Source organism: Falco punctatus (assembly GCF_963210335.1).
Source record: "Falco punctatus genome assembly, chromosome: 7".
Classification (NCBI taxonomy): domain Eukaryota; kingdom Metazoa; phylum Chordata; class Aves; order Falconiformes; family Falconidae; genus Falco; species Falco punctatus.
This window is the reverse complement of record NC_137587.1, coordinates 6341771-6367917: the sequence shown is the minus strand read 5'-3', so window position 1 is coordinate 6367917 and position 26147 is coordinate 6341771. Positions and strand designations below refer to the sequence as shown.

Below are 26147 nucleotides of genomic sequence, written 5' to 3'. Positions count from 1 at the left end.
CAAAACCAGCACGCTTTGCACTGTTGTGTGGGGTTTCTTTTCATCTGATCCCAGACCGCCTAGGTCCCTTCACCTAGTAGCACAGCCGGAGGAAATGAGACATTACCTGCAGTAGAAGATAAAGAGCAGAAGTAGACTGGACATAGAGAGATCTATGGGACCAGATAGATCCCATATATCACAAGATCCATCACAAGATCATTCTATGCTCTTTGAAAGATCATGGTGATCAAGTGAAGTTGATGATGTCTGTAAAAGGCAAACATCATGCACATCTTCCAGTAAGGCAAAAAGGAGGATCTGGGAAAACAGAGTGGTGGCCACTATGGTTATTTTTTGTATACAAGTCATTCTGTACCTTTGAACCTCCTTTTGCAGGTGCTATATATATCTATATATATGACCAGTGGCAAAACAATTTTCTTTGTGGTGTTCTATATGTCTGTTTAATACTTCCTAACATTCAGTTTCCCTTCTGGACCTCTGCTGAGCAGCAAGCAGCAATTACAGGCACTTAGTGGTCCTCTGATTAGAAACAGCAGTAGCTGGCAATTATAGCCTGTTCTTACTCTTTTTCCCTGTAGGAAGTGAACCCCTTCTGACTGCTGCTTTCTGAAATTTCATGGTCCCATTTGAACTTTCTTTGCAGCTATTTATAGCTTGATAATTCAGAAACACAGCTCTTCTCTATCATATTTGGAGTGTATGCTCCTGCCGTGCAGACAGAACCAGGTAATGGTGCATTTGGAAGGGTGGCAGTGGAGGGACCACATTCTGCCAGGTAGATCTTGTGCCCAGAATAATTAATTGTGGTCTTCATAAAGAACATTTAGGTACAAGCTGAGACTTGTAAGACCTTTAGAATCGATTGTACTGAAAGTATGCCAGTGTTTTAGGAAAGTATTATTTTTATTAGTAGTCATCAGAAAAAGATTTAGGCATGAAATATTCTTTCACCATGGCTAAGAGGCAAAACCAGAAGAGAAATCTGCACTATTTCTACAGAAAAATACAAAATTTCAATCTTCAGTAGTCACGAGTCCAGAAAATTTTGCCATTATGTAAAGACGTAAAGCATAGAAAGCTGGGGATCCAGTGAAAGGTATCGAAGAAAGAAAAAATATGAGTAATAGGCATAAGAGGTTGGAGCAGAGACAATCTCTTTACGGTCTGTCTTACTACTTGTGACTGACAGGTAGGGTTAAAAGAGTTTTCATATTGTGCCATCAAGGTAGTTTAACTCTTCTGAACTATACGTAATTGTACAGTTAACATGCTGTCTCTAGGAATAGCCACGAGCAGGTTGAAGGGTTATGAATAAGCACTAGACACCAAGGCAACAAAGGGAACCTTGTGGCTGGTGTCTCCTACAGGCCACCCGATCAAGGGCAGCTGCTGACAAAGCCTCCTGACTCCAGCTGCAGGAGGCACCACGCTCGCAGGCTCTCATCCTGCTGGGGGGCTTCAGCCACCCCAGCTTCTGCTGGAAAAGTGGCACAGAGAGCTGCAGGCAACCCAGGAGGATCCTGGAGCATGTTGAGGCCAACTTCTTAAGCCAGGTAATAGAGAGCCCCTCCAGAGGGGACGCGATACCAGACCTGTTGGTGGCCAATGCAAGTGAGCTAATCAGAGGTGTCAGGAGTGGAGGCAGCCTGGGCTGCAGTGACTGTGCACGGGTGGCGTTCGCAGTCCTGAGGGATGTGGGTCAGGCAAAGAGCCGAGTCAGCAGCTTGAACTTTAGGAAGCAAACTTCCAGCTGTTCCAGGAGTTAGTCAATAGGACCCCCTGGAAAACTGCCCTCAGGGACAAGGGAGCAGAAAGCCAACTGTATCCTGGGCTGCATCAAAAAAGGCATGGCCAGCAGGGCGAGGGAGGTGACTCAGGTTTTTGAGGACCTGAGACTGTATGTCACAATTCTCACCCCTGCTTTGGCAGGTCAGCATTTGACAGTAGTCTATCTGAACTGCGTGTGGGAATGTTCCATCACAGCCGGTGATGAAGGCAGATAACTTAGATTATTTTTTTAAAACCACTTCCTGAGGCAGTCCAATTTTCAAAATATAGTCACTTTTTTTATACCGTTTTGAGGTTTTGTAAACCCATGTTATGGAAAAAACCAAATACTTACCAATTTTGCAAATATATAAAAAATCTGTATGAGTCAGATTTGTGACAAGTTGCCTTCTTAACTGATACTATCAGAAAACATACTATTATTAACTTTTTGCAAAACACTCTAAACAATTGCTCAGTAGTTACAGTATTGTGTAAAATTTAAGCTTTTTATTGCCTTTTACAGCTATATCAATAAGCTGTGTTTCTCAATTCAAGAGAAAGCTGTTGTGTGCTTCTGAAGTGTAATGGGTTGGAAATTTAATGTCAAAAGAAAACAATGTAATGAAAACTGACTGCAGTAGCAATTCAAGATTCAGTGGAGTGTAACACTTACAGAATCAGTCTGTTAAACAACTGTCGAAATCTTCTCCAAAAATAGTGTTTTCTAACTCACCCCTTTTTTTGCTATTAAGTTGATCAAAAGTCGTCATCTCTACAGACAAGGAAAAGATAAAAGTGAGTTTCTACTGCCATATCACCAGTGCCTTTTGTGACGTGTGGTATTCTTATTTAAGTTAATCTCTTCTTAGAGTCTGCAAAAGAACTATTTGAAATCCCTCTGTTTTTCTGTTGAGCAAGCTATGTGTGTAGTTAAAGAATACTGAAGTAGTGCTTGTTTCCACTGGGAATGGGAGTGGCTTTTTAGTTTGTGCTTGTACAGTTCCCAGCGCTTGCTGGATTTCTGTGCCACAACACAGGAAATTGAAATGTTACAAATGTACAAAAAATGCTACTGATACACTGACTGATGGGCAATGAAAAAAAATATTTATATTCAATGTTCAAAAATATTATTTTGGTTTTCAGTGGTCTCTCTTGTCCCCTACCGTCACTCGTTCCTGTTCTTCATCTGGTCACTTCTTTGGGTTGTTGGGTGTATGTACAGTAAAGCAGTGCATAGTTTGTAAATAACTTCAAGACCCCTTAAAACAGTTTTTTCTATGCTTCACCATGTGTTTATAAACAAATCATTTCACTTTAACTGAGAGGATAATACATTCTAATTTTTTGGACCTACTGTATGTCAACATGCAGGAATTTTGTATGTCAACAGCAGGATTACAGAAGTAATAGCATGCCTTTTCAAGCAAAATATGTAGGTAAATATAATAACATCAAATTTGAAAGGAAACATTAAAAGTAAAGACTTTTCAAAATGAAGTATTTTGGAATCATTTTATCTTGCAGCATGTACATAAAACTGTTCCAGTCATAAACCTGAAAGACAATCGATAAGATATTTTAACGGATTTGATAAGTATAATGGTGTTTGGTAGAAAAGTAATTCATTATTTTAAGAAAGCTGAAATCTGGTTTTGGCTTCAGAAATAGTTAAATACTTTTACAAATGAAACCAACTCAGTGTTGTTTGGAAAATGAACCAATTACAATGAAAAAATTACTTCAGAAAGTATAACCATTTCATATTATTACCTACAGAATATCCAGATATTATCAAAGGCCAAGGAAAAATCTTCCAGTTGTGAGAAATGTGCCCAATGAGTAGGCTGCAAGTCTGTGTTTCGATATTTACGTGTGACATCTCACCACGAACTTAAGTTGACTTCTGCTCTCCTTATTGGATACGGGAACAGCAGTTACATACTGGGTTTACAGGTACTCTGTGTACCATGAAATATCTTAACAATTTTCTTTGAGGAATATGAGCAATATCTTAAACTGATGTGAACTGAAAACTTCAAAGGTAGCTCCCAATTTTGTTCAGAAATCATTTTATAGGTATGTTTGTAGGGCTTACAAACATATTTGCCCCCCCAAAAAAGCAGTTACTTCACTTACTTTTAGAGGTTGGGGGTTTTTAAGGTCAATATTACATAGTAATATTTAGTATTAATATTAGTATTATTGTTAATTAGTAAAATTACACAGTAATTTATTGTCTTATCAACATTATTCTCTATTCAACTTTACCTTGAGTAAGGAGAAAATATTTAAAACAACTTTAAAATGAGGACAGTTCACCAATAGTCCCAGTGCTTCTACATAAAGACAAATATCAATGGAGATAATAATTTGTATCAAATTCATACGTTAAACACAATGGCCTTACAAAGACCTTACAAATGCAAGGCAGTTGTGTATGGTTTTTATAAAGACCAGTTTTGGTGGCATAAGTTGAAGTGTGACTTGTCACCATTAAAAAAACCAATACCCCAACACTTCCCTTTAAAATTTTTAAATTTTGTTGGCCTTTGCTTCTTTGTCTGAGCTAATATTTGGTATTTGAAAAATAAATTTGGAAAATTGAGGGCAAGTGATTTCATGATATATCAAGTTCAGGATTTTACTGAGTCACCTATTTAAAATACAACTTTAAAATTAGCATTTATCTCTTGCCATTTCTTAGGATATACAACTGTGTCATTGCAAGGGTATTATTTTCATTAAATCTTTCACAGAAATTTGTGAATGCATATTGAAGTGTTATCTTCACTGTGATTGTCTTAGTGTGACACCCAAAAAATACTTCTGTTGTTTGCATTTTGTATGGCCACCTTCATTTAGCACTGAAATGTGTATTAGGCAAAACATTAATCCACTATTGAGTTTTCTGTTTGTTTTTTCTTCAAATTTTAGTGGTACTGTTATGGTTTTGCCTGGTAGGCCAGTGTCTTTCAGCAGTTCTCTGTGTTAGTGCAGTTCCTCACAGGATTCTTCCTTACCACGTTTTTTGCAATTCTCAGTATCATGTAATCTTAGAATCGTAGAATCATTTAGGCTGGAAAAGATCTTTAAGATCATCAAGTCCAACTGTTAACCCGGCGCTGCCAAGGCCACCACTAAACCATATCCCTGAGCACCACGTCTACACTGTCTGTTAAACACCTCCAGGGATGGTGACTCCACCGCATCCCTGGGCAGCCTGTCCCAGTGCCTGACCACCCTTCCCATGAAGAAATTTCCCCCCTACCCAATCTAAACCCGCCCTGGCGCACCTTGACGCCATTTCCCCTCGCCCTGTCGCTTGTTCCCTGGGAGCAGAGACCGACCCCCCTGCCCACAGCCCCTGTCAGGCAGCTGCAGGGAGCGACCGGGCCCCCCCAGCCCCCTCCTCTCCAGGCTGAGCCCCCCCAGCCCCCGCCCGGCTCTGGACACGCTCCAGCCCCTCAGTGTCCCTCTGGCCGTGAGGGGCCCAGAGCTGAGCCCAGGGCTCGAGGGGCGGCCTCACCCGTGCCGAGCGCAGGGGGACGGGCACTGCCCCGGCCCCGCTGGCCACGCCGTGTGGGACACCAGCCAGGGCGCTGCTGGCCTCCTGGGCCACCCGGGCACGCGGGGGGCTCCTGCCCATGGCTGTGGCCCGGCGCCCCCAGCCCCTTCCCGCCGGGCCCTTCCCAGCCCCCTGCCCCCAGCCCGCAGCCGCCTGGGGCTGGTGTGACCCCGGCGCGGGGCCCGGCACCCAGCCCTGTCCCACCCCACACGGTGGCCTCGGCCCCCCGGCCCGGCCTGCCCAGAGCCCCCTGCCGCCCAGCAGCTCAACGCTCCCACCCAGCCTGGTGGCACCTGCAAAGGGGCTGAGGGAGCACTCGGTCCCCTCGCCCAGATCATCGATACAGACACTGAACGGGGTGGCTCCAGCACGGAGCCCTGGGGACACCCCGTGTGCCCGGCGCCAGCGGGATGTGACCCCGTTCCCCACCGCCCCGGGGTTGGCACCAGCTTCTCACCCAGCGCAGAGCACACCAGCCCAACCGTGAGCAGCCAAGCCACCTCAGCTATTTAGGATTAAATACCTCTGCCTTGTAGGCATCTAAAGGGCATGCTTTCTCCAGCACTGGCAGTTCACAAATCTATTAGACAACTGTAGCAACCTACTGTTTTGCTGGTAAATGGAAGGTGAGATCCAGCAGGGCCAGTTCAGCCTGTCAAGTCTTTGGTTTTGACTCAAATCCTGGGTGATGACAAATGGAGCAAGAACAAGCTCCACCATTGTGGATTGCTGTTCTCTGTTTGCTATAAACAAGCAAGTGACCAACCTGAATTCTTGCCTGACAGTGTCCACATGCACCTCAGTTTGTACCAAGAGGACGTGTTAGTGCTAAGGCCTTATTTTGTCCCAAATGCTGACCTGCATACTTTTCACATTGAAAGGATCGAGTATTTCTTGAATTTCTTAGGGCTGGGCCAGTTTTGATGTTATTCTTTTGGATTCGGTATACTTTATGTTGTTCTTTTGGGTTGCTGGTTAATTGTAGCAAAGTAGCTATGCAGTTTTCTAGCACATTCCGCAGGCATTTCCTACTTTTAGAGTGACTCTGCTTTGTGAGCCTTCCCCTCGCTCCTGCCTCGCCGGTAATGCTGGCATCAGACACTAGGTGGTAATCGTCTTCTGGTAAGCTCAGCATGCGTGTCGCTATGTGAAAATGCGTTTTTACAGCTGTTTTTGCAGCAGTGAAAGGCTGTGAGGTGTTTATTTCCGAATAATAACCTACAAAAGTAATATTTTGAAGTTAGTTTGGTTTGTGTTGGGTTTAGTTGGATATAAACCCCTAGGAGTTAATGTGTCAATAATTGTTTTTCTACCCATTATCTTAACTGGTCGTGGTTATTTCTCCTATATAAAAGCTGAAAGGTCATTGCTTGTTATAATGTTCTCAGAAAGATGAAATTCATATGTAAAATTTCTCACTTTGCTTCACAGATGGTCAATTATTTTTTTCCTCTGTGGACAATGGTTCATTAAAATACTTGCAGGTATCATTGCCATGATTCAGATTATAAATCGTGTCCCTTTAATCCGAAATTCTTTGGGTAGCCCCTATTTATGTACTGCGTTTTGTAGACAGAAATTTAAAGCATGTTATAAAATGAAGAGGCTAAGTACGTAAACTATATATATTTGCTTCCCTAATACATCTTTGCTGAAGTAATATCACAAATACTGCTGAGGATGTTGTTCAAATCATGTGTATATGGTTAGACATAAGTTTATATATTTCTTAACATAGGAAATGTGAAGCCTTTTATATTTGAGGAGAATGTTTGTTTCATGTGGATTTTTCACTGACTATTTGCCTCCCGGTACAGCTAAAAGGTAATGAATGACCTGTCAGTGCTGGCATGGCCTACTAGATGCTTTTTGCTTCCTTATTTAAGGCTTCAAAGCAGCTACAGGGATTGCTGCAGTCAGGCTGCAACGGAGCAAGGTTTCCTTCTCTGCTGTTTGCTGGAGCAGGAGGTCAGGTCCCTAGTTACTGACGATGCCAGTGGGTCTGGGGTGCAGCAGGTCCCTTGTTACTGATGATGCCGGTGGGTCTGGGTGCAGCAGTGATCCCTAAGAAGGGATGCTGGAAGCACTGGGATCGAGTGAGTACATTCGAAGTCCAAGAGGCAATAAAGGGGAAATAAAAATCATCAAGCCTTGTACTCATCCAAGACAAGTGACTTGTTTTCTGAATTTGTAGGTAAGGTGGAGTTCTTTCGTAGGCTGTTGTGCAGTGAAACAATCAAGTGTAAAGAAGTGTGAGATACTGGGCTAAAATCTAGGATATATAATAAATGGAACTTTAAGTGCTACATATTTTGTACAGCTTGAAGAAAGCTTTGGGAAAATTTGGGCAGATTTGGGAAATCTAACGCATCATGAATGCTGAATTATCTAATAGGCATTAGAATAAATAGTTTAAGTGAATAGTTTCTTAGTTGTAGTTAGACAAATATTTTGAATTGCATTGCAATGCATATTTTCTGATGGGGGAGGTATTTGGTGAGTTTTCATTGCTTGATTAAATGAAGTAGGTTGAAGAACTCTGTGTGTGTGTGGTGTTTTGAGGGATTCGGACATGCAAAATGTAAAAGTATTAAAAAGCATTCTGTGTCATACTATGCAGAGCAATCGCACAACTTACCTTGTAAGGGTATGTGGAAGGAGACAGTGTCTGCTTCCCTAAGGTTATCTGATCAAGGACCTTGTCAAATGGGAAGCTAAGGAAAAGGGCAACAATAAACAAAACATAGAGACATGGACCTCACAGAGAAACAATAATGACAAGAAAGCAGCCTGCTCTGTCACGCTAATTGATGGGCTACCAAGAAACTGCAGGCATCACTTCAAAGAGAGGCCAACCTGGACTTCAGAAGGGATGGGGATGCAGACCTGGGGGTCCTGGATACTGCGGTGGGGAGGTGGGAGGGGTCTTGTTGAAACTATGCAAACTGATAAGGCATTGTGCAGGGGAAGGGGATCGGGGGAACAAAGGAGGAATAGACAGAAAGAGGTATAAAAAAGATCAGATCTGTGTGAAATGGAGCTGCTCAACACGTTTGACCGAGCCCTGTGCCTGGTCGCTGCAGTCTGTCCTATCTTCTTGCTAAATCCTCATAGAATTGTCTGTTATGTGTAGTCACAGCTGGAGTTTTCTTAGATTTTGCTGAAATGTAATATTTACATAGAATATGAAGGTCATATTTATATACAGTATGAACCTTAATGAAAAGCAAATATAGGTGAGACCAGAGGAGGGAGAACTAAGAAATGAACACCCAAACTGTCCAGCCACTTCTGCCAGCATCCAGCAGAGGAATAAGTTTTGACTATAGCAGTTAAATCTACCTGCTAATGTGCACCAGAGCCCTTGTGCAATTGCTCCCATCTCTTACTCCGAGGCTAAGTGTTTAACTTCTTCATTTACCCTCTGTTCTGTACATTTTTTCTGCTGTGTGAACTCAGGCGATAGGCATGGCAGTTCAGCCTGATCCGGGCTTGGTATAGGGTACTGGAGAATGAGGGGAAGAGGTTGTGATGCTCGGTGTTGTTCAAAGAAGGAATGCTCCCTCCCGCCAATCTCTCACAGGTGTCAGGGAAGAAGGACACCATCTGCTGCTGCCCTGTCTTGATGAACAGAATCTCATACTTGGGAAACAAATAAACTCCCTCAAACCCCACAACAAACCCCAAACACTTGAGAGGTGTGTAGCTAAATGCAATAGTAAAACTCTTTTTAAAAGACCAGTGCTTTTTATAAATGGGTTTAGTTTAGACAATATATTACATATACCTTCATGCTATTCTAAGAACTTCAGCACTGAGTCAGGATTCATCAGCAATGAGAAATAAAGCTTTCAAGTGATTACCAAATAAACCAGAGCAATAGAAATGCTTTCTCTTTAGATTTTCATAATTCTATCACACCTATGTCTGTAAGTTGTCGCTCTAGTAGTATTTTGGCTACATAGTGCATATTGTTAGTGCTAGTTGTCAGATGAATAGATGTGGTTGAAGGGCATGTTTACCTCCTACATTTTCCCCTGGATTTTTTTTTTTGCTCTAACACAAGACAATAATAGAAAAGAATTAGTCAAACATAAGTAGGCAAAGGCTGTGGCAGTTACATGTGCACGCAGATTGCCTGTACGTCTCAAATGGAAAATCCCTTGATGTTTCTCTGGTCCTGGTTCCTAAGTAGTTCTTATATTCAGCAATTTCAGATGTTTGAAAATGGTCACCTGTAAGAAATGAAACACCTGTCAACATTTTCAGTTTAACCTCCTTATATGCTTAACACTGACTTTTTAAAGTCATAAACCAGGTTCTATTCTTGTGCAGATTATAAGCAGTGTCACTTGAATTTTGCTGTAACTCCTTGGTACTAGTCTTTCCCTAATTGTATTTAACATTCAGTGAAAAAAATAAGCTATGCTGCAATTGTGACTTAAATGTGCAGGTGGAAGTGAGGAACTCCTGGCTTCTGAGATGTAATTATGGCTTTGCTTGACATTAGAGAGCTGTTAAATGGATAGTCAAGAAGTACAATCTCTATGAAAAGTTAGTAGTCTATAAGGGCAAAGCTTCTCTCCTATTTTTCTAATCTGGATTTATTGATGGATTTTTATGAAATGGGGTTTTATTTCTATTATTATTACTTTTGCTCTGTTTTAAGCCATCTGTAAATTGCATATTTTAATGGATTTCTAGTTATAGGGTTTTTTAGAGTGCAGTCTAAAATAAGAAAAAGTGAATGTAATACAACAGCATATACTGAAGGCAATTAACGTCACTACTTACATGGCAATTAATGCTACTTGCTTAGTTTACAGGGCTGATTCTAGTTTCATTGAACTATGCCTGGCTTAAGCTACCTACTCTTAATGGCTCTTAAGTGATAGGACTAATTAATACTGAAGCCATGAAAATGTTCCTTCATAGTTAGGTAGCTCCTAACTGATGGGAGCATAAGCACCAGCCACCCCAAGACCAGAGTTCCGTGGTGCATCATTAAATAGGCCACTAGATTAACTGTCACAGAACAGCAAAGCACAAATACAAATCGTGGATCAGTGCCTAGCAGTGCTAGAAATACAGCACTTAAGGGAGAGATGACATTATTATATACTAGATGCTTGGGCAATGCTCTGTGCATTGATACTGTATGGTTATTAAAATAAAGCAAACATGTTTAAGTCCAAACCCTTCCCAATCTCCACTTATGTATACCTGTATTTCTAAGTCAGGCAAAACCAGGGTTGTTTCTATGCAGATATAAAATATTTTGAAGTCTTTGTCGTCCTATACTTTTTAAAAATGCTTCTTTTTCTCATTAATGAAAATAACTAGGCTAATTTTGAGAAACAGCCTTTGCTAAAGGTTGTTTGGGAAGATAGAAGGGACTCAAAGTGATAGTTTTTTCAGCTGTTAGATGAGTATCTGTAGTACTTGATTTTTGACCAAGAAACTCTTTACGTTCCAGGTTGACAGATGTTTGGGGCAGAGGAAAACAGAAATGCAAAGTTCTGCACAAGCAGTCTAATATATTCCTTATCAGCGGGTCAGGTTTCATTTCCCTGATATATGCAATGTAGAGTCTTTCATGACCATACAGGCTAAACTTCTGTGTAAATACCAAAGCAGAAGGAAAAATTAAAAAACTTCAAACTTACATTCTGCCCTATCAGACTAAGAAATGCAAACTAGATGTCTTCCTATAAAACTTAAAATGTTTTTTGAAAACATTTTCTTGCTACTTTTAAAACAACTCATTTAACAAAGATGTGATTCGTATCTTTGCAAATACTGACAGCATGTTTGTAATGAGAATGACCTCAGACTTTGGGTTCTTCTTTTTACAAGATTTTACAGAATAAAGATTGAAGATTTTCCCAGGTTTTATCAAGGCTTTTAATCTGAATGAGAAAATAAAGGTAGAAATAAATGGTAGTACTCAGGTTAGCACAGAAGCAATGTTTTCATTAAATGGTATTGAACATTCTCATATGTGATGTCTTTGCCTTAATATAGAAAGGATATTAAGTGAGCCTATTAAATATTAAAATGCTTATACTTACAGTTTTTCTTACTTGGAAAACTAATGCATATTTTCCCGATATTTTTTTTTCCTCTATTCTGAAAAAGCTTACTTTCTTCATGACGATACTGTGGCTGGATGGATACTGGACTCACTTGCTAGATTTCAAATTGAAACATGCAGTTTTAAAGAAAAAATATAATGCATGCAAGACAGGAAGAATCACAGTCCATTAAGATAATGAATTCTCAATCATTCATCATAAGTTCACAGTGTATGTTATGGTTGGTGCCAGCAGCTGCCACGCTGGAAGCTCTGACCTGTCTTGCCTTTTTTATTTCTGGCTTTGAATTCCAAAACTTGCTGCTTTTGCAGCCTGTAGAGTGTATTAATGCAGTTGGTAAGCTTGTGGTCTCTATATGCAGTTAGACTGGGCTAAACTAAAGCTAGTCTGTTTAAATTACTCTCATTTTTGATCCATCACAGAACTTTCTGGTTGAGAATTTTCTCAGCCTGTCTTCTTCCCACTCCTAAGGGTTACTGTCCATGCCACAGCCTTCTATGCACTGCTGGTGCCTCGTGCTCCCCGACCAATAATTACCCGCAGACTCACACTTGGCAAACAGCGACTGAAGCCCTGATATTTTTTTCTGCAAAGTTTAAAATTGCTTTAGGAGGTGCCTTAAAATTAGCAGCAATTTATCAGCGCAGAGGTTTTTAAAACTCGGCGAGAACTGGACTTTTGCAGGTGTTTGTACACAAAGGCTGGCTTAAGAGTCTGGCCCAAACTTGTTGTATTGACTCCATTTTATGGGCTGCAAAATCATTGACTCTTGCGTAATCGTAATCTGAACTCGTAATCAGCAACCTGTTAAGACAGCAAGTAGTTGAAGAATGGCAGCTAAAAAACACCAAGTACTTCATCAGTATATACTACATGCTATTATTTAGCGTGGTTTTTTATGTCATAGGTGTGTTATGGGAACTTGGGAGTCTTTTAGCTTTGGTGACAATCTCGGATGCTGTTTCACCTTGCAACTAAGTTTTTGTCTCTTCTCTTCTGCCTAAGATTTCTTTGCATTTATACTTTACTCTCTCTTTTCTTTATGAGTCCATTTATAAACACATCCTGTACCCCATATGTTTTTTTGTCATATTTGCATAATGTTGGTATATCTTTACTCTAGCAGATAGATAGGGAGAAATATGATACTCCCACATCCAGCCAATATAATAAATTTACCAGCTGTTCAGTGAAAAAATAGCCTTTAAGGCTACATTTCTTCTCTGTGTTATTCTTGAGGTATTACGAGTCTTGTCTAGAAATTTATAAATACAGAGTCATTTCATAATACAGCAATTTTGGTATAATTATTTCATAAATATTACCCAGATTTTCCAGGCTTTTCTGATGGGATGTGTAAATCTTAAGTATGTCAAGAAAAGATTAATGTGAGCTCACTCAGCCCGTGCGTAGCTCATGATTAATGGGTCTGACTCTGTTATCTGACAAAAACGGAGAGACATGAGTGTCTGACCTAAGAGCAGGTCAAGAAGAGGCATAAGATGGTGTTTGAATTCTTGCTTTTCTGGAACATGGAATTATGCGTACTAGCTTCTGTAATGATTGGTGATGGGAAATAACTATTGAGTGAGTCAGAATTTTGCAGGTGAACAGAGGACCAGAGGGATATAAGAGAGGTTAAAAGGGAGCTTGGACAGTTGGAAGTGGCTTAAACTATGTTTTTCTTGGCTTCTGAGTTCTAACAGTCTCAGAGAGAAGCCTTAGGTCTGCTTTCTCCTCCTGATGCAGCCCAAGATACCTTTAGCCTCCTTTGCAGAAAGGGCACACTGCTAGCTCATGTTCCACCTGGTGTCCACCAGGACCCCAGGTCCTTTCCTGCCAAGCAGCTTTCCAGCCACTTGGCCCCAGCAGGTACCGGTGCATGGGGCTCTTCCTCCCAGGTGCTCAGCTTTGCACTTTCTCCTTGTTGAACTGTGTGAGGTTCCTGTTGGCCCATTTCTCTAGCCTGGCGAGGTCCCTCATTCACTCTGTTAAGACTTGTTAAACTCTGCAACCAGAACTTCCTCAGTCATCACTGTCAGCTTCCTCAAAGGCCTGGACATACGGACAGATGTTGAAACACAATGGCAAGATCAGTGCGCTGTGCTGGACTAAGCAGCTGTTTCGTACAAATATTTTGTCTAGGACTGTGGTAACAGAAGAAAGTGGTAACATGAGCTAGAGGAGGGAGAAGGATGGGAGAGCACTGGTATGGGGTGTCAAGGTGCTATGGGTGCAGGGGAACAGCCAAGTATACCTTTGGACCAACTGACACCCCCTTGGTTGGGTCTCAGTAGGAGCTGGGTGTGTTGAGGTCAGGAGAAACATCAGCCCACTGCTGGAAAACTAGAAGTCTTTAGGTTCTCCTTGCTCATTCTTGTAATAGGTATATGGAGTTAGGAAGTAGGCAGAGCCTCCCCCTGGGATGATAAGCGTGTGCATTCTCTTGATTTATATTTTTACTCAAAATGAAAGTTTTCAGAATTTCTACAGATATTTTTATTTCTTTTATGCAAGTTCCCGAAGCTTGACCAATCTTAAGATGGTGATATTTTTGTCTGTGTAAATCAAATATAATTATTATAATCAGATAATTCATATTATGAAACAGAAATGATAATTAGGAAATCATCCTCATTTGTTTATTTCTTTTCTACTGAGCTGTTCTTAAACAGCAGCTGTGGGAAAAGTTTGTAATTTGGTTTTGATTATTCTTCAGACTATTCATTGACTATAAAATATATAAGTGTATTCCCAGATGGACTGGAAAACCAAAGAGTACTTCATCTAGCAATGACAGGTTGTAACTTAAACAGACACTATAGGCTAATTTTCCAAAGCATTTTCTCCTTTTTTGGATGAGTCATTCTGCTAGAGATTCATTCAGTTAAGAACTTGGCTTTTGATAACTATCTCCCTTACATATTGCCTGTTTTTCTGCAGCTTCCTACAGATCGCTGAGATACATAATTCTATGCTCTCCTGAAGTCCGTCATTAACTGGGTTTAAGCCAAAAAACAACAGTGTACATGCCATCCCCCCATCAGAGGTTTAGAGAGCAGGAATGTTGTATTTATTACAAAGTATATGGAGAATTCTGTGGAGGCAGTATGCAATTGCTGTAATTCAATTTTGGCTGGTATACCTGAATTTCTTACTCTGAATGAGGGATGGAATACCTTCGTGGAGCCTGAAATGATTAAGAGTGCTTATATTCTTAATACTTCATTTATTCAATGGGCAAATATGTTTGCTGCTCATGCTCTGGAGTTTTGGAAGGTCGATCGTTGCCACTGAATACTGAGTTCCTAGTAGAGACAGAGCAGAAGATTGTAATTTAGGTGGAGGGAGCACACCAAGCAAACCAAGCCACATAATGAAACAGGAATAGAAATGAGGCAAAGATGGAAACGTTGGGAAAAGGGAAGATAAAACCAGAAATATTGGAGCACAGCTGGAATTGTGTAGGAATTTTTAACGTTAAATTGTATTTACCAAAGGACACTAACTGCCAAACTTCTATTTCTCTAGGAGGTTTATGGAGACTCATCTAAGAACAATTCCAAGTGATGCTTTTTCCAATCTCCCCAACATCTCTAGAATGTAAGTTCTGTTTCTGATATTATTCTTTTGCCTCTTTTATTAAAAATCACTTTCCTTCTACAAAATTCTGAGTATAACATCTGAAATGAAAATATTCTTGCACCTTTGCTATCTCACTGCTTACATTTTAGAACTGCAGGTGACAATCCCATTGCTTATAACCTGAACCAGCTATATAGAAAGGCATACTAGGCATTTTTGGATGATTTATGGAAGTAGATTTGGTAAATAAGGCTATAACACCCCACACCCCCCACTCCTATCAGTTCACAAAATATGACAAATGGTTTCATTCATAACAAATGAACATATTCCATTGCTGGTCCTGGCTAAAAATTTGTTTCCGGCTCCCAGCATTATTTCTAACTCATTTCATTGGAGACCCTGTGGCATTTCTCGACTAGGGATGGACTTTCACCACAACATTATTATTTGTGTGATGTGAGGGGGACTTTCATTGTGTCACTTCCTTTGTGTGTAAACACATGCATGGATACAGCCCACAAATGCACAGCCAGAAGCCTCTACCTATTTGCCTCACAACGATATTTGTCCCATTGAAAGTGGCTACCCTTGCGCTGCACTGCTCGTTGATGTCAACAGTCTTGAGACCTTCTTTTCCTCTGTACTGAATAGAAAGTGTAGTTGTCCTCTTTATGAACCTTATTTAAACAACAATTTTAGAGCTACCATTTCTCTTAAATGAATGCATATCTATGCATTCTTGATTGCCAGAGGAAGAGATTGTTTCCCTCTGCTGCTTTGCCGCGGGAATGGAACAAAAAGCATTTCAATGAAATGCTGAAACGAGAAGCTAGTTCTTGTCAAAAATGCATCAGTGCACTGAAAAAAAAAAAAAAAAAGTGTTGTAGGGTATACAGTTGCAAGAGAAATTTCTGGTTTACACCCTTAAAGTTGCATATATATTAAATCTTGGTAGAAGGGATTCACCTCATATTTCCTACCGACTTAGGACAGGTTGAGTATTGTTGTTATTTTATTATTCAGTATTTTTATGATAAAGTCAAGGATAAGGAACCTTGTTCCTGGGCTCAGGATGATGCTTTGGGGTCACATTCATGAGTAGCTCACAGACACCTGACCTGTAGCTCCTGGAGCAATTCTTCCCACAGCTTCTCCACAGGCAGCAGCATCCCCACATTGCACAGCGTGCTCTGCCAGCAGCCCCATGTGGAGCACAACATTTCCCCTGCGTGCTGTCCCCTCTGTGCAGCGCAGCGCCTCGTCACATCCCATGCACGCTGCTGTCCCACAGCCAGTGCCACTACACGGCTGCCCACGCCTCGCATGCATCTGCACCACAGTGCTCCCACGCCTGCCCACTCCCCAGTGCCAGCACATACCAGCCCCAGCTCAGGGCTCTGATAACCTTCTCCTCCATGTCCTCTTCTGAAGTACCCCTCACATCACCAAGCTGCCCTCCATCAGCAGCAGAGGACAACAGGGGCGGCGTGTGGGCAGCAACACAGCAGCACAGGGGATGCTGAGGCTGGAAAAAAGCGAGGGAAGATGGAGAGAAGGAAGAAAAGGGCAGGACGTGCCTTGCAGCTACCGCCACGTGCTGCTCTGCTTTAAATCGGGTGTTCTCAGGCTCTTTCTGAATGGGCCAATGGTGATTAAAGTGTACCTGCAAACAGACTTGCTTTGAAGCATTTGGTATTTAAGCTATGACTGTATTCATGATGGGTGTTGAAGGCATTTTAAAATCCTGCAAATTAAACACAGCTGGTAGGAGAGGAGGTGCTGAATTGTAACACGCCTTCAAAATGGCAATTTTAACACACTTTTCCTCTTCTTCTGAGGCAACTCCTTCCAGTTCCGATTGCTATGGTTTATATTTCTTATACTTCACGTGTTGTATTACGTGCTCATTAGCCAGAGCCCAAAGGTTCTTGGAGGGACTCTGAACACTTGGAAGTAAATGTTTATGCACCATTAATACATGCTTCTGTTTGACAATCCTGTCTCAGAGGAGATTTTCAATGTGTTTCTGCAGGGTTTGGGTGTTTATCTAGATGATACTAAAACAAATAAAACTACTCATTTTCCTGTCATCAATGATGATGTGGTTTAATTAATGTACACAAATACATCTGCTTATGAAGCAGAAGAGTGGAGGTCAACACGCAAAGAAAACAAGCTGTTTCCTTCCCACTTTTGTCCCACAGCTGAAAGATATAAAACTGTAACTCAATCAGCTCCAAGCCAAGCAGGATAGTAAAAATGTGATGTACAATGTGGTGGGAAGAGACGTGGTGGCGGTAGGGTGAGGGAGGGGGGGAATCCCCATTGCTGTTCTTCTGCCTCTTTTCTCATGAGAGCAAAGCACTTGCCCACCCAACGTAAGGTGACCCCTTCTGATCGCAGAGCACACGAAAAGTACCCTCTAATTCCTAGCCCCAGCATGGGGTTGCAACATTTGTTCATTATCAGTTTTTAATTTCATTTTCTGTCAAGCTGATTTATATATAGCTGTTTGCTACATAGAACAACTTTTTTTTTTTTTTACTGTGCCATCGATATAGCCTATCTGTTGGTGTGTTAAAATGTAGGGTCTGTTAAAATGGAATAATTAGTTTTCTTTGAAGGCTGAAACTCCAATTTCCTGGGCAATAGACATTTATTGCTTACAGGAAAACAAAATTAAAGCATCTCACATAAACATCTAACTCAGAGGTACAGACTGGAAATACTTTATTCTATTCCTCTTTTATTATCTTCTTTCCTTTTGGAAGAGGCAAAAGCTTTGTGAAAGCAATACTACTGTAGAAAGAGAATCTCTTGGTCATACGATTTCTACTATTTACTTTCCTGGTACCTTTTCAAACACTGTTGAACACATCTCCAAAGTGACCAATAAAAAGTAAATCTCATGCTAGAAGGGTTAAAATGAGTTCAGGTAATATGCTTTTAGCTCCAGTCTGGAGAGGACATAAATTCCTTTGGAACAGTTAGTGGTGTTAGGCATCTGCTGGTTGGGTTGTTAGAGCATGCGCTGGTCTCAAGTATTCTTTCCAATTTTTTTTGAACAATTAAAATGTTTTTTAATATCCATTGAAAGAAGTAAAAATTTACCTTCTTTAAAATTTCCACAAAATATAAAAATCTGATCCAGAATTGATGGTATTAAAAAGCCCTCCTGGATTAAATGATCATATTTTAATTTGCTCTTTACTATTATCACTCTTAATACTGTTACTGGAAAAAAATGGAAAGATTGTTAAAAATCTTTGCTGTTTTGTTTAAGGAACACAACCCAATTAGAGCTGATGTAAACCATCAGTTGGATATTTTTAAGTTAGGTATGATTCTAGGTCTTTGCAGGTCTAGTGATTAAAAAGGAGGAAAGGCACATAATACAGTCTCTTCATTGTTATATTTTATTTTATATTGACATCTAAAATCAATGTCTAAGACTCTTCTAGTCAATTAATTTTCTGCACTTAAAGTAATGATTAAGTTGCTCAGGGTATTTGTAACCATGCAAAATATTAAAAACTGAGTCAGTAACTTTGATCAAGAGTATCAAAAGATAGTGCTTAAATGCTGTAATTATAATAATAAACATAAAGAATATACAAGGCATTCCAATTATTTTAAAAGCTCTATAGATCACAAATATGATATAAAATATGATTAGAAAACTAAATAAAATACAATAATACATCTTTTAAATGCTATTCCAGCATTAATTAATTTTAAGACTAGGAGATATTTTGAAAGACAGAATCAGATAATTTAACCCAAACAGTAATTAGTTAGTTAGTCTGAAAATCAGCACCAGTTAGTTGTATTGCAACTTTATTCACAGTTCAAAACCTTTAACAGTAGTTGCAGTATTGTCATCCTCCAAATGATGGTGGAGAGATTCTGTAGAGCTGTTTTCTTATCACATTTGGTAGATCACTGGCAGTACAAATGCTACGCAGTCTAAACTGTGCAAATAAATATTTCTTAAGCTTCTGAGCCACGTTACTCCTTGCATCCTTTACGACATTCACTGTATGGCTAGTTTCTCTCTAAATTCATGTTAAAGCACATTTTTCCCCTCAAAAATACCAAAACATCGGTCGCCCTGATGATCTGTTTCTTCCCAGAGAAACTGCAGCAGTCGTAGCGATGGCCCAAGGACCATCTTTGTTTCTTTCCTTCCTTTTTAATTCTTTGATACAGAGAAATTTATCTAGGGCTAGATTTCCTTAGAGGATTCCAAGGTGGTCTTAGATGGGGGAAAGAGAAGAAATATGATTCTGAAATGTGAAATTATTTATTATTATTAGTTTGCTTTTGCTGCTTAATAGCACTTGGGGGGGGGGGGGTATTATTTAACTGTATTCTGCAGTACAGTATGCATCTAAGGCATCAGTCAAAATCAAAATCCTGTTAAAAGGTCGTCCCTCAGACACTGTCCGTGTGTCTGGCAGAGTTGTGGCAACTGGATGTGAAAAAGAGTGAGAAAAAAATAAAAGAGGCACGATGGGCACTAGCCATGGCTTGCCAAGGTCTGAGATTTGCTTCTTTTTCTGTTTGCTGGTGTTTAGCTACATCTCCATAGATGAAACGCTTCGGAGTCTGGAGGCCCATTCCTTCAACAGTTTAAGTAAAGTCACTCATATGTAAGTACTGTAATTAAATGAATGAATACAGTGATAAAATAAATTTGGGGATGTTTGAATTGTCATTCTTGTCTCCTTCGTGGCTAAATAGTCCTTTTCTCATTTCCTTTCTCTGTAAAGTGGAGCCGGTCTCTTTTTTTGACTTGTGTTTTCTTTCCCCCCATCTTTTCGGTTCCCTTGCTCCTCTGTATCCTCCCATAGAAATGTAAGGGGTGTAGTGAAAAGTGTGTGGGATTCCATTATCAGCTTGATGACAAGTTGAAATAAACTGGCAACTAAGAATTAGTTCTGTCAAATTACTGAAGGTAAGTGTAAAACAGTTAATAGAAGCACCAGAAATAAAATCAGAAGGGACAAGGCACAGAGCAAAATGGCACTAGCTGGAGACATGAGGAATAATAAGTAATTATTCCAGAAGTGCGCTAGCGAAATTAAGCATGTTTATCTGGTTATCTAATGGAATGGGAACGTTATGGACAAAGGTGCCTGGGAAGTGGTTTTATACCTTTTTGTTCTGCCCGGTCCTCACCAAATGAGGCACTAGGGTGGTTACGCAGGTGGTAGGATACCTGCCTCCAGGGAGTCCCTGTCCTTCAGCAGTTCCCTGTCAAAGTGTGAAGGTCGTGTGTTGAATACAGCTTGATAGGGTGCATTCTGCATCTGCTACTCTTCCATGTTTCCATTACCAATCCAAATGAAGGAATGGAAAGTGTGCCAGTGTTGTAAAGCTCAGATGAGTTGCAGTTTGGCATATTTCAGAGAAGGTTTGTGTTTGCAGAGGTTCCACAGGAGAGCACTGTTGGTCATGATGGATCCAGAAAATACTGTCAGAGCTTTTGTGTTCAGAAACAAAGTGTGCCAGAAGCAGATATATCTTTTAAGGTTGTTGCAAGGGGTGAAAGCTACAACCCATTTTCTACATTGATGTCTGACAAAGAAAAAGTAATAATAACCTTAGATAATGCAAGATTCATGTTAGACTCTAGGAAATGTTTTCATATGGATAATGTAAGTAAACACTAGAATTGTTTTCCTAGGGAGATTGTCCCTATCACTGGAGGTCTTTAAGGCTGTGTAATCAGAAATTCCGTAAATCTATTTAATCTTCAATCAGAGAAAGAGATTAAACTACATGATCTCTCAACACTGCTTTATTTTCTATAATTTTTTTCCTTTTACTTTACATGGTGTGAAACAGAAAGGTTTTTTAAAAAAGCAAGCGATGATAATATCATTACTGTTACTGTAGAGAGAGAGCAACCAATGCTGGAAAGCAGAAGTGCCTCCCCTAAGAGTGAGTTTCTCATGTTAAATTTAAAATCTGGGTTTCAACATACTCAAGGATGTGCCAGTATTGAAAGGCAGGTATGAAAGACATGTCTGGAGAATGAAATTTAGAGACCACTGAAATAGGTAAATGTTTGTGCTTTTTTTTATGTTACTAAATTCATATAGGATGCTAAGTAGTTCATTAAAGTTTCTAGAAGTTATCTGGTGAACTTACGTCTCATTAATTAATTAGACTAATATTCAAATAGTTCTTATTATTAGTTTCATTTTAAAATTCATTTGGATTTGGAACTAAATATATCTTTGTAACTGAAGATAAGTTCATAGTTATTTGTAAGTCTTGACACAGGATTTTATATCATCAAGTGAATTTCTCTGCACATCTGTTCTTGATGTGTTCAAGTTTTTTGAGTGTTTTCCTTAAAAAGCAAAACTGAGTAGCTGTTCATGGACAGTCAGGTGGTGGTTTGACTGGAAACCAAGTACATTTTTAATTTCTATTCTGAGTGCCAGAAATAAAATCTAAAACATTGACGGCCTTTAAAGCACAAATAAGCCAATTATTAATCATTTTCTGTGCTTTTAAAAGTAATGCAGAAGCTGAATAGTTTGTAAAGTGGCTTTGAATAATTTTGTAAATATTCCACAAGTATTTCTGTTATCTTGTGGGTAGGTAGCAGCATCCTTCTTTTTTATGATCATCTCTAAGTAATTTTAGTTAGGACTGCAAAGTGAAATGTTTGTTCAGGGCACATTTTGCCTCTCTGCATCAATGGTCAACAAAGATGCCTATTAGCCACCTTAGGTTTTTTTACATCTTTAAAGCACTTCATTCCCAGAAGGACTCAGAATGTTACATGGCTGCTGAATGCAGAATTTAAGCACTGTGTGTTAAGATTAAGTTGTATTTATAGAGCGTGTCAAAGTTCCATTTCAAAAGTCACTTAAGATCAGCTCCCATAGACACTCAGATACCTGGCAACTAGCCTGCTAGGCATTTTTAAGCATACTCTTTGGCTTTATCTGCATTCTAGGTGGCTAAAACTACTAAGTTTTCCTACAGCTACTTTTGAAAGGAACCTTAACTTTCTAAATCAGTGGGTTTCAATCTTTTCATTTCACCAATTCAGAAAAGCTTACTGATAAAAGTGCAAACCCTGTCTGATGAATCTACCGATAACAAACTCACTTTTCTTAGTTTTTTGGATCCTTTGGAAGTAATCCTTTTACTTTTACAAAAGCCGTCTTTTGATTATTATTTGAAAATAACTTATCATGTAACATTTAGGCACCTTTGAGTATATTGCTCATGAGTGATTAATGTAAAAGAAATTGTGAAATCCAGTTTGTGTATCACTATCCTGTTAACTGATGAGATCATAACTATTCAAATATCTTTTATCCTTAGGGGCTTAGCTTCATAGGCTCCAATACTGATGGAGCTATAGATATCCTTTAAATCCGTGATTTTAGGAGGGGAATCATCCACTACTCTGCCATTAATGACGTTTAGTGTGCAAAATAAGGACAGCAGCACAGTTTATGAATGGAACTGAATTTGAAGATCTTTCTCTTTTTCATGCATATGAAATGAGAGGCCACATATTCACAGCCAGTCAACAGCAAGAGGCACATTTGTCTGGACTAGAAATAGGGAAAACTGGATTTTTTACCTGATTTTTTTTCTACTGCATAGCATTCATTTTGGTCAAGTCACCTTTTACCTTTTTATACCTGTCATCCTCTTCTTTAAGAAAGCTCTGTAATACAATGTTTAGGATGAAATGCAAACATAAATACAGTATACATTAAATCATTACCAATTCAAGGAAATTGAACAGCAGGGACATAAACCTTTCTTCAATGTTCAGCTGAATCATATTGATTTCCTCACTCACATTATTTAAGCTTTTCTCTGATTGCCGTGCCAACTGTCTCATCTGGCAGTTTTACATCTTTTATTCCCAGATTAATTAGTTTTTCATTTGCCTTTTTTAAACAGCACATGCCCTCTCATGGCCCAGTTACTTCCTAAATCAAAATCTGATTGAATCTCATCGCATCATTTTGTGCTTTCAATTTTAGTACCATCTGCAGATGTCGAATTCTTACTTTCAGTAGCCTCATCCAAATCATTACGCAGAATACTATGAGTAACAACAAATCAAAACCTGATCACTCCATGGTACTCCAATGCTTTATCCATTGCCAGGCTGAAGGATGATCTAAAGACTGTCTTTCCCTGGAATATGTTTCGTCCACAACAGAGGAGTATCTGGCCAGGAAGCTCATGAGTCCAGCATTTTAAATGTAGTCAGTGATGGAAAAAAACATGTCAGTTAAAGTTGATGGAGCAAATTCCACTGTTGGGAGTGTGATAGCTACGTAAGTAATGAAATAATTTGAGAGAAGCAAGAGACTGATACGGAGAAGATTTCTTTAAAATACAGAAACAATACTGTTCAAAGTAGCTAACAGACATAAATAATATTTGAATACAGCACTATAATAGCAGTAGTATGGGTATTAATTGAATCAGTTTAACACACAAGTAAAAGTTAAATCCTTATCTCCCTACAATGTTGGAGTAAACAGAGTAAAAACTGAAGACGTCAAAGGTAGAGCAGAACTAGTTTGTTAGTACAACAGTACATAGAGAGAGAGTCTTGGTACCTGTATCTACATACTGATTTATCTACTGTCTTATGTCTCCTTTCCCGCTTTTGTTTCTTAGACAACTTGGTTGGGCTGATTTTATCCCGTAAAAATTATTCCAGTGGCAGAGGTACCCTTAAAACCCAGCTTCCTGATACCTGTAAGTTACTTGGGACTATTAGGGCATGGTAAATTAAATACTACCAGTTTCTGCCCATGGAGTCTCTGCCCAGTAGCACCCCTTCTTGCACTAAGACCAGAACATCACCCACGCAACCCGCACCACCATGCCATCTATACCTGTCACCTTCACCAGATTTCTCTATACAGGTAGCAAGAAGTGCTTCCCTCAGCCCAGTGCTCCACGGCTAGTCTCAGGAGGAAGACTGGCACCGTTCTTTCTTTATGGTTTCTCTATTGGGAATGGCTGAGAGTTTTTCCAGCTGAGTTTTAAGTCCAGAGCTGGTTTAAGGTAAAGAAGTAGAAGCAAACATACAAAAAGGGCAATACCTTCTGCAGGCGGCAAAAAGGCCAGGAAAGGAAAAGTGTGCGTGTGATGGGGACAGGTATGGGTGGGGGTTTTTTTCAAAAAGATGAAAATTTGGTAGGTCCACTGAGACTAGATGGGGAATTTTGGCACAGTGATTGGTGCAGCCTATCGTTCTGGATAGAAAAGAAATAAATCTGCTGAAAGGAAGAGGAATGAGAAGGACTGAGGAAAATTGCACTAAGGGCACAGACAAACATTTCAGGAAAATGAGGAAGAGTCATGATGCCAGGCAACGATCAAGATGGCTGGAGGGGCAGCAGCCCCATCAACACACTGACAGAAAGCACCAAACATGACCATAGCCATGATCAGTGTCAGGCTGGTTCTTCAATATGTCCAGTCTAAAAAGCCATCTGCAGACCAAGCTGTCAGCTGGGTAAAAGTATTTAAAGCCATAACTGTGGACAGAAGACATAAGGAATGAAGTCAACGTTACCTTTTGCATCAGTATAAAGCAAAGAGATACACCATGCTCTACCCTGCTGGACATGGCTATATAGTGAATGCTGCGTCCACTTCAAGTCCCAGCATGCAGTTAATTTCAGTGACCTGAGCCATCTTTTGGATCCATTGATGAGTTCCGTAAAAAAGACAGGAAAAATAATACAAAATACTGTTAAGAGACATGGAGGGAGTAACCAGAAAAATAGAACATAAAATTATAAGCTAAATAGATGGTTATAAATTGATAGGATTATTATACATGAAACCCAAAAGTTTTCCTTAACTTTTCATTTTACTCTACCTTGCAGACACAAAACTCTTACCATCTTCAGAGTAATAGCCATTACCACAGGCTACTGCTTTAATTTTTAAGACCATGCAGACAAAGGATCCATAACCAGATCTCAGGTGCTTCTTCCCCTCTTAAACCAGGCAGTCTCCAGGTTTACTATTCTTTTACTATTACTATTTCTATTTCATTTCTTCTATCCAGATGAAAATTCATCATTGTAAGATTGCTCAGAGTGCACAGTGGTCTTCGGCTAGTGCTGGCCAGTACAAAAGTTCATCGCAGGCATTGCATTCCTGAAATTTCATTTTAACATTGCTGATTTCTTTTTATGATAAATAATTAATGATCAATGTAGTAAATGCTTCTCCTTTTTTTACAGTGAATTTCGAAATCTTAGAAACTTGGATTACATAGATCCAGATGCCTTTAAGAACCTTCCACTTTTGAAATACCTGTAAGTATTTAGCACCTGTAACAAGTTTGCATTTAAGCCTCACAGACGACTCTTTATGCTATAGCTGGGTTTTTTTCTTTGCATTTCTTTGTGGACCTGATTGCAATATTTTTCACTGTTGCTTGATTTTAATGACAAATCTGACTAGGGTAGGGGGTGGAACTTTGATGACTTTTGCAAGAAAGGAAAACATGTTCACAAATTCATCAGTAATTTCATCATTCTTAATAATGGGAAGAAGGGACACAACGGAAATATACACATCTTTTATATTTAACTAGGTATTTACACAGGGTTTTAAAGCATATCTGCCAGATAGATGTGAAAAGGCCATCTATAGACACCAGATTTCATATGTCCTCTATGGCAGAAAGAAATCCTAAAGAATTCTCTGTATTCCCATGAAGTTTCTAAAAAGCAGCACAGAGTAACCAAACCATGAAATTCTAAAATTATAGCACAGGAAAAAGAGATAAGAAAGATAATAACTTCTGGGATTTTGAGTAATGTTTGGAAGACTCTAAAAAGGACCGTGTGTGCTGTGGGGAAGAGGGAAGATTTTTCCTATAGATCTGAAAGTAGTAAAAAAAAAGTAGTCAAAACAATTTAATTTCAGGAAAATAGTTTTAAAAATTGGTAATTTTATTTTCTTAAGTTATTTCCACTCGACAGGAGTTCAGAAATAATGGGCATTAACTGTATTCACATTTCAAGACAGTTTCCCTTTTTAGAGCTATTTGAACAGCTCGTAGCATCAATGAAAGAGGACTTGGGGGTCCCAAC

The 26147-nt window shown here is 39.6% G+C and overlaps 1 protein-coding gene across 2 annotated transcripts in view; it reads left to right on the top strand.

The window, feature by feature from the left end:
- Nucleotides 1-26147, top strand: part of TSHR (thyroid stimulating hormone receptor) — a 68855-nt gene that overhangs the window by 11067 nt on the left and 31641 nt on the right. For both annotated transcript variants that reach the window (XM_080395231.1, XM_080395230.1), the window contains 3 exons: nt 14971-15042; nt 19605-19679; nt 25290-25364. In XM_080395231.1, coding sequence (XP_080251357.1) covers nt 14971-15042; nt 19605-19679; nt 25290-25364 — 222 coding nt within the window. The remainder of the gene's footprint in view (nt 1-14970; nt 15043-19604; nt 19680-25289; nt 25365-26147) is intronic.